At 35.4% G+C, this 10073-nt stretch overlaps 1 protein-coding gene across 1 annotated transcript; it reads right to left on the reverse strand.

Moving 5' to 3' along the window:
- Positions 1-1708: 1708 nt before the first annotated feature.
- LOC122000683 (ubiquitin-conjugating enzyme E2 13-like) lies at positions 1709-6835 on the reverse strand. Its single transcript, XM_042555101.1, has 6 exons — positions 6650-6835; positions 6436-6538; positions 5307-5404; positions 5139-5239; positions 4046-4123; positions 1709-2033 (listed from the first exon to the last, which is right to left on the reverse strand). The coding sequence occupies exons 1-6, from the start codon at positions 6696-6698 to the stop codon at positions 1956-1958; spliced, it is 507 nt and encodes a 168-aa protein (XP_042411035.1). The 5' UTR covers positions 6699-6835; the 3' UTR covers positions 1709-1955.
- Positions 6836-10073: the final 3238 nt, after the last annotated feature.

The following is a 10073-nucleotide window of genomic DNA, read 5'->3' on the forward strand; positions in this document are numbered from 1 at the left end:
TGGGTTCTGCAGCTCGGTCGAATATATACGAGCACGTGGGTGCTCGTTCGGCCTACGGTCGGCCGATAATAGGTTAGAAGTCACACCAAAGGTTTAAGTGCCTTTATTCTCGGGCGGACTTTGCCCAGCAAAGCATATATGGGCGTGCGCGCGCTTGCTCGGCCTGTGGTCGGCCGATAATATGCTGAAAATAATATGTAAGGCTAAATCTTTGCTCGACCGAGCATATATGAGCGCATGGACGCTCGCTCGGCCTACAATCGACCGACAATATGCTGAGAATCTTATATAAGGCTAAATGCCTTTATACTCAAGCGGACTTTGCATCCCGATCGAACATATATGAGCACGTGGGTGCTCGTTCGGCCTGCTGTCGACCGACAATATGCTGAGAGTTATATATAAGGCAAAATACCTTTACGCTCGGGCGGGCTTTGCAACCCAGTCGAACATATATGAGCATGTGGGTGCTTGCTCGCCCTGCGGTCGACCGATGATATGCTGAAAGCTATATATAAGGCAAAATGTTTTTACGCTCGAGCGGGCTTTGCAGCCCGATCGAGCATATATGAGCACGTGGGTGCTCTCTCGGCCTGGGGTCGGCTGGTGATATGCTGAGAGTTATATATAAGATAAAATACCTTTACGCTCGGACGGGCTTTGCATCCCAGTCGAGCATATATGAGCACGTGGGTGCTCGCTCGACCTGTGATTGACCGATGATATGCTAAAAGCTATATATAAGGCAAAATATCTTTAAGCTCGGGCAGGTTTTACAGCCCGATCAAGCATATATGAGCATGTGGGTGCTCGCTCGGCCTGCGATCGGTTGATGATATGCTGAGAGTTATATATAAGGCAAAATACCTTTACACTCGGACGAACTTTGAAGCCCAGTCGAGCATATATGAGCACGTGGGTGCTCGCTCGGTCTGCAGTCGGCCGGTGATATGCTGAAAGCTATATATAAGGCAAAATATCTTTACGCTCGGACGGACTTTGCAGCCCGATCGAGTATATATGAGTACGTGGGTGTTCGCTCGGCCTGCGGTTGGCCAATGATATGCTGAGAGCTATATATAAAGGCAAAATGTCTTTATGCTCGGGCGAGCTTTGCAGTCCGATCGAACATATATGAGCACGTGGATGCTCGCTCAACTTACGATCGACCGGTAATATGCTGAAAGCTATATATAAGGCAAAATGTCTTTACGCTCGGACGGACTTTGTAACTCGATCAAGCATATATGAACATGTGGGTGCTCACTCGGCCTACGGTCAACCGGTGATATGCTGAGAGCTATATATAAGACAAAATACCTTTACACTCGAACTGACTTTATAATCCGATCGAACATATATGAGCACGTGGATGCTCGCTCGATCTTTATTCGACCGACTATATACCTTTCCTATCTCTCTGGACTTAAACCCCTCCTTCCCTCGTTCGGCCAATCTATCATATCCCGTGTCAATATACAGCAAGGATCAATAATAGTAAGGATTTGAATCTCACACGAAACATTTTCGAATGCCTACGAAGTTGGAACCACGAGTGACACTAAGTAGGATCCCCTTGAGAAGTACTTAGATTTACTTAAAAGTTGGTTCGTGAGGCTAGATTGTCTACCTTCAAAATTAATTGGACCCAACGTCCATATACCTGAATTAATACAAAAAAAATGGAAACTGTCGTAACACCATCACATCATAAAAATGGATAGATAACATGACAATGCCATACAAATTCATGAAACCAGTTCAAGACTCAACACACTGACATTAACAAGAGCCACCTCTCGTCATATCTTCGAGGCCATTACCTCTAGAGAATGCCTGGGCTAGTCGTCAAACTCTCTGATCAGACTTTGCTAAACAGTTCAAATATGTTGACAACATAAATGATAGCTTGCTTACAGGAACTTGAACCCCTTTTAGTTGACTGCTTGCCAAACTCACATCATTTCTTGAGATCTTCGAACAATGCGGCCAACCTTCTTCTTGAACATGTCCCTGTTTTCCCTCCATTCCTTCTGCAATTTAAAAAGCCAAATTTAGCAAATCATATCATACAAAGACAGACTGAAAAAGGTGAGTCAGTGATTGAATAAGCAAAAGCACACCAACAAAAAAAAGAATAATTTATCAAGTCATGTACGGGATGTTAGTATGTTACTGAGATTAGAAAGAAGTGGACAATGAATAATTGAGCTACTAACGAATCAACATGGGATTGATATTAGTCTGGTTGTCAAAAACAGTTATTGTACTGAGATAAATAATACTGCAGAGTGAGATATGTTTATAAACAACTTAGGAATCTATCTTAGAAAATTATAATTTGACTAATTGAGAATTAGCTAATTAATAGATATATTATCTAACATATATAGATAATATGATAATTAATATATACAGAATACTCCCCTACAAGTTGGAGTTATAAAATTAATCATACCCAACTTGTTACAAAGAAAATCAATCCGAACCTTATTTAAAGCTCTCGTGAAGATGTCGCTGAGTTGTCCTACATCTTCACATATCCAGTAGAAATCAAATTTTGTTAAATTTTCTCACGAACTAAATGAAAATCAATTTCAATATGCTTAGTTCGCTCATGAAAAACAGGATTCGATGCAATATAGCTCAAATACACACCCAATATATAAAATTACAATATAGCTCAGATACACACCTAATATATAAAATTCGTCCCTTGCCTTTCCCCAAGAGACAATCCAAGAATAGCTTCATCAATATTATGTTAGGATGGAGCATAGCTATGAAACCCAAACCGGATCAGTCAGTTGGACCCAAAAAAAAAAAAAAATACAAAACTGAATCCCTCTGGGTTAGTTCAGGGATAGAGTGTAAAGAAAACTAGAAAAAAAACTTCTCATCCAACTGGCCAATTTTCACAAAACCATAAGGACCAAGCACTTCTCATAGCAGCTGTTTTACGGTTCGAACTATGCAAAATGGTCATTCACATTTTCAATCTGGGATGGTACATATTTTTACCTACCCTAATAGTATATAGTCCCAAAAAACCCAAACAGAGATTTTGTTTGTTTTATATGGAACAAATTAGCTATGTTTTAAATTAAAAGAACTTTGCTGAGAACAGAGAAGGTCAATGATTCACAATTGGACAAGTTTATTTCGACTTCTCCAACCAATTAGCATTATCAAGTTGATACTTTGGTTAATTCACACTTTGAACAATTGAACCACCACCTCATCTAGCGAACCAATTACCCGGAGCGCATCTAATTCAGTATAGATATGGGATGGAGCTTCTATGACTAATATTTGCTTGTCGTTGTTGGGTGATAACATGTGTTCTATAAGAGGTAGTGACAACATTGAACGTGAATCCAAAGCCTGCCAAAGACTAATGGACACTGTTAGAAAGAATGAAAGGAATCCTATCACAACTATGCTAAGATAGGAATGAATCACACATCAACCAATTCCATGTGAAACCAGCCCAAAACATACAAATATAAAGGGAATATACATATGGATTAAAAAGGGAGATGACAAAGCCATGATGTGAAATGTATTCTAGTAGTGAAAAAGTGGACCTGCAAGAAATACAGTGAAATGGATTGAATTTTCATGGATTTAGTCATGTGTGATCCTATCCAATTTCAGTCTCATTCTAGTGAGTCTTTAGACATGTTGTCTTTCCAGGCTTTTCCAATGAACTTTCAGCCAACATCAGAGTTTTTCAATTCCTTGGCAAAAGACATATCGATTATTACAGATCCTGAGTTGAATCAGCCGATTTTTGCAGACTGAGATAACTGTGCATATGGAAACATCCCCCTTGAGGCAGTGTATATAAATGAAGTATGCATGATGCTTGGGAAAAAAAAATCCAACACAGCTATTGTAGGCAAGTGTGCAATGCAATTCATACTCAACATAAATGTCACTGAAAGTGATATTGATTTCATAGAAGCTTTTGAATGAAAATACATCTAAAACTTGAAAACTTTTTTGGCTAAAAAACATGGTTAAATTTTATTGTTTAACTTACAGCAGCTTCAACATTTGCTGGAGATTCATCATTAGGACTTGAAAGCATTGAAATAATACTCAGAACTATACTCTCAACCTGAAGGTAAGAAAGAACTGTAATTACTTACTATGTTGATGCATATCCAATATTGCAAGTAAAATACGGACAGATACAGAAATGTTCACCAAATACAATTAGCAATATTCTGCGAAGAATTAGCTGCTGCATTAAAAGTTAAGATTATAAAAAATAATTATGGATATGATATGTAACAAAATCATTGCATAGTCCATGTGGTATGAATGCTTTAGCATTAAATATGCTCAAGTAGAAAATCTTCTCAAAGATTCATCAAAAAATCTAAACCTAGTACACAATAGGAAAATGAATTTCTAATAATCACAAAAAGTTGTGGATTTACTATGATATAGAGTTGTGCTAATAGTCAAGCCTTTAAAAAGTGTATCCAAACAATATGTGATGAAACCATTACATTATTCACACATACAATATAGAGCAGATGCATAAGAGGTAATTATAACAAATTATTAAACATTTTACTCAAACAATTTGTTAATATTTCCTGGAAACTTGCGCCTAGTAAATAATTTGAAACATACAAATAAGGTACATAAGAGGTTCAAGTCAACATTAACTGTGCCACATCTTTTTTTTAAAGAATTTTTTCTTTTAATTTCTGCAAGTTTACTGCCTTGGTGTGAGTCGTTGTTATGTAAATATCAAGGATTAATGACTAACAGCATCAAAATCAATCATTGCATGCAATATTAAACAATGTAAATTGTGTGCATTTGACTAAGACCAAATATGAACTAAGACAGAATTACTAGCTAGGTCAATGATAAAAAAGAGTCATCAGCTGAAAAGTTTTAGGCAACCTATGTGAATGTTCCTCTTGTTTAAGTTCACAAAAAATAAATCAGCAGGATGTATTACTCGAAATAACAGCAATTTTTTATGTGATCAAAATAAATATCAACCATATGCATATAGAAGATAGTCAATTTCATTTGCATGAATATCCAAGAAATATAAAATGTAACCTAAAATATATATATGGATAGAAACAGATCTATGGAAAAGATCATACTGTGTGTATTGGGGTCCATCGCTCACTTGGGAGTTCATAACCATTTGGATCTTCACCAGGTGGATGAAGAATTGATATGCAAACACGCCCATCCGGATAAACTGCAAATACATTCATTGCTAAAACACATAGTTGGAGGAAATGACACAATTTTGATAAAATGCTAACCATTTGGGTGCCACATTTCTGAAGTAAACCGCACTGATGGGGGACTGTTGGGATAGTTGGGTGGGAAGCTCATAATTGCATTGAAGAAACCACTATCACTGCGATGAGATTTATTCATAAGAATGAATATCACTCAAGATTTATCAATATTCTAAGAAATTTTTTTCACATGACTTTATGTAGTAGATTTGATTGCCATAACTATTTTCCCACAGGAATGTCAAAAGACAGGATTTTTATATGTGAAAAATAGTGATACAGGCAGAAAATAAGCTACCCCGCTGAGTTCCATCTTTTTAAGCTAAGAATACCAAAGTCCAATCAAATCAGCATTTATATACATGAAAATAGTGACACAAGCAGGAAAGTTTATTTGTGCCATCCATTGAATCAACGAATACCAGAGTCCAATCAATCATGTAACTTTTGCTTGAATATTTCTTATCCCGCATTGTTAGTACCCCCGATGAGGTCATCAACAACAATTTTATATTATACAAAGAAAGAAACCATGTTTCCAACAGAACTGAGATTCACAGGCTTTCTAGATCCATTCAAATCAAACTACAAGAAGTTCCAACTGGGAACAAAATCCTTCAAGTGTGTCTAGAGTCTAGATTCTAAGCATCACAAAAAGTTCATAAGATTTTTGTAGTGAAAAGAAGCTTTCGAAAGCTATCTTCCTCAGTCTAACAGTTGTTTCTTTCCCCACAGAGAGCATGCCCCCATTTCTTATTGGGGCTTTACAATGGTTTATACAAGCACTTCAAGTGTGGCAAATGCTATTTTCTATTGGAGATTGAATATTGAATTGCAAACTTGCGTTTTGGCACTCTCTGAAACATACAATCTCAAAGAAATGCATTAGAATAATATATAATTGTTAGTTTGATCAAGATTCTACAAATGGAACTTCTCAAGTATTCTCTCAGCGAAAACTATATCAATTTCATAAAAGCGTACATTTTTCATGAGTTGAAACCATTCTTGATTTTTTTTTTCAAAGAAAAAAAAAACAACGACGGACCAAACAAGGGGCGTAACAAAGCAAACCGATCCGATCGCAGATAAATGCTCCATAAAGGAAAACAAGCACTGGAATCACCCAATTCAAGTGTCAATGACTCACTATAGCGTATCAGGCGGCCCGATGATGGTCACGTTCCACTCGAAGACATTGCTATCGTCCACCAACCCAGCAGAGAATCCATCCACCGGATTCTTCATCAGATCTGATCCACGAACCACAAAAAAGAATAACAAACCAAGAATAATCGGGCAACAAGCCCTCGGCCGAAACCCTAGGCACGACCAATCTATGAAAGCAGCGAATCGTCCTATACCCCTGAGCTGCTTCTGTAACAGGAGGCACGCCGGGCTCGACGCCGCCATCGACCACCGCCGCTCCTCCAATCCCGTGCGTTCGGCGGCACGGCTGGTGAGAGGGCGAAGTGGTCGGGAAAAGAAAACGGATGCGAACGCGACGATGCCGCAATATATAGGGCAGCCGACACGGTGGAAAATGTTGGAAACTACTCAGCTCTTTCTTTTTTATCATTCACTCTGGCGTGCGTACCTTCGATCAGAGATAGTAAACCAAACCAAACCGAGCGCGAGCTGTGCATGCCCAGTACAACTCAATTCCATCCGGATTGGCCGAGTCACACGTGCTGGCGCGAGCATGGTACACATAACACAGTAAGCTTCGTCGCTGCACAAATCTCTGACAGGCCCAACGGGCCCAATCCACACCATAACACCCCGGAGGCGTCTAAAATTATGAAATTCTAAAAATACATACTTAATATTTAAATTTCCTAAAAAATACAGTTATTTTTTATCTTTCTTTGTTTCATCCATCATTGCGATCTATATTCATAAAACCAATATCAGTGGTATTAGTTTTCAAAATAAAACAGGGATTTATGCCATGTGATGCTATTTTTCAAAATCAACCCTAAAAAAATCATTTTTAATGACAGAAATTTTCGTCACTATTCAGTTACTATATGTCCGTAACTATGGAATAACGATAAAGTAATGGAATAATGACTGCTGTAAAAAATTATTTTTAAGCGATTTTTTCTGGCGAAATATGATATCCATCGAAATTTACGATAGGACTTCATTTTCATCAAAGACAATAATAATGGGATTGAAAACCCATTGTTAATACTAACAATGGAACATACAGTTCCATCGTTAACCAATGATAAAATTATTATTTCCGTCGTTATATTAACTATGGATTTTATGATGAGAAAATTATTCTGTCATTGTACCGGACGGAAAACATGATTCCATCGTTGATTATCATAATTAATTACGATGTAATATCACTAATTTTATGATGGAATAGTGTTAAATAAAAATAGAATGATGTTTTCCATTGGTAATTATCGATAGAATGATGTTTTCTATTGATAGTTATCATACCAAATCATTGTTCTATATCGATATTTAACAACGATTGAATTATGGTTTAATTTCTATCGTTAAATACTGATAAAATCATAATTCTGTCGCTAAATATTTAAAAAATATATTAAAAAAATCAAATTTTAAAATTATCTTGTTTATATTTTTCTATATCAAAATAAATTATCACAAATGATGACGATATAAACACAATCCATACACAAATTAATCCAATAGACAATCACAATCTATACAAACAATTATAATCATACAAACCTTCACAATCAATATACAAACAAACTAATTCCATAAACAACATTCATAATCTAAAATATGTTATTTAAACATCCACAATAAAATATCCAAAATCCAATAGATATACAAAAAAAAATCTAAATACCATGATAGAAATCCAAAGTATCCAAATCAACAATAAACATCCGTATTACAATCCTATGAGATAGTAATATCAAATTCTATCAAAAGTAAAAATTTGGTAGATTATTATTAGAATCATGCGCCCCGTAAAAATGTAATAAATTTATAACTAATTTTACATATAAAAAGAGTACATGGATCATATTTTGGATATCAATGATGATGACAAATATATCAATCATAGGGATAAAATCTTCCTAAAAAATGTAATATAATTAGAAATAACCAAATTATAATATCAAAATTGAATAAATATAATTTGCATGATTACGTGTGATAAAGAAAAAAACTAAGTTATAGTTACGTTGAACAGATCTCAGAATGAGCTAATCAACAATTCCTATGGATCTTGAATTTCCTGTGACTCAAGACAATGTTGTAATTTGATCTATTAAGCAATAACTACTCGCATCTCGACCAAGGCAACATCATCTCTCGCCGTCTAAGCAGCCATCATTTGCTCTAGTATGAACAGTCGATCCTTAGTTCTTGATTTTTTTTTTTTTATCTTAACGATTGCACCTCAGTAGAAGAAGCAGAATTAGGACAAGCCCTAGGAGTCCTTAAACGATCATAGACCACTTTAGCCTAGGAGTCAAGGCGGTAGAGAGTGAAGTTATTTGTCCTTCCATCGTTAACATCATAATAAATGTCATTTATAGTCTAGGTGGATAGAGGTTGTGACCCCCCCCCCCCTTTTTTAATGGTGATTGTGATGCTTTGGTCACTCTATTTGTCATTTGCTCTTGTGTGAAAAATATATATAATTAATATCTAATACGCAATTATTAAAGATAATCATTGTTAACGGTTAAATGTAATAAAGTTAATATTTTTATGTTTATGGCCCAGGATCGAGGATCGACAAATATGACATTTTTTTTTCTTGTGATCTTGTTAAATGCATCATGGTTTTGAGCAGTGATGGTGTTCGACATTTCTATGATCTAGCAAGGCTTCATTCGACAGACAGACAATCATTCATGAGATCTTCTTCTCTTCGTAGGGTATTTAAGATAGAAAACTTGAACTGCTTGTACCGTAAAAATGAAAGGTTCAAATTTGTTAAATTTTTTGCTTGCATTAAACTCAACTAAATTGTAATTTGCATATATTCGGGTACTTCTTTTTGTGGTCGGATCATACCATGAACATTTGAATAACACATAACTTTTTATAGGTAATGCAGAATATTCAACCTCTATGATTTCGTCAAGTCTACTATAGTAATCAAACTCAGTGTTACTATTGTTGATAGATCTTTTAACGTACATATCAAAATTATAGGTTAATCTCCATGAATCTCATTGTGCCACGTGGATTTTGAAGTCGTTAATATAGTAACCAAAGTACACCATTATTTTATGGATGGGTCTTGATGCAATATTCATTATCCTTTCATCTTGCATATTTGATATTTTATGTTTTTTCACCTATAAAAATAATTATGATATAAATTAGGATAGGACTTAATACACATGAACAATTTTTTTAAAAAAATTATGTAACTTATATAGATTTAAAATCATAATACAAATTTGACCTCTAACTTTTCATGCACTTCACTTACACTCATTGATGGATTCTATAATTGTAGTTGTTATTTATACAAGTTGTCATGGAAGATAGTTTTAAGATAATTGGGATAACAAATAAAAAAAGGGGATAAATATTTGATTAGAAAAGTCAACTTACTTTATATAGAATTTGACTTCATCGCATTTAAGAATATGTATATTCTTATAGTATGGTATTTTTGTACTATCTAGAAACATATGCATCCACTGGCTTACCAGAAAACTTGAAAATAGAAAGCATCTCTGGATCTATCGATTGAGTATCATCAAAATTTCTAGAACACTTGTGATGGTTGATTTTCACATTATCAGTAAAATAATATGAGTAGAAAGA

This window comes from Zingiber officinale, chromosome 7A, assembly GCF_018446385.1.
Source record: "Zingiber officinale cultivar Zhangliang chromosome 7A, Zo_v1.1, whole genome shotgun sequence".
Taxonomy (NCBI): Eukaryota; Viridiplantae; Streptophyta; class Magnoliopsida; order Zingiberales; family Zingiberaceae; genus Zingiber; species Zingiber officinale.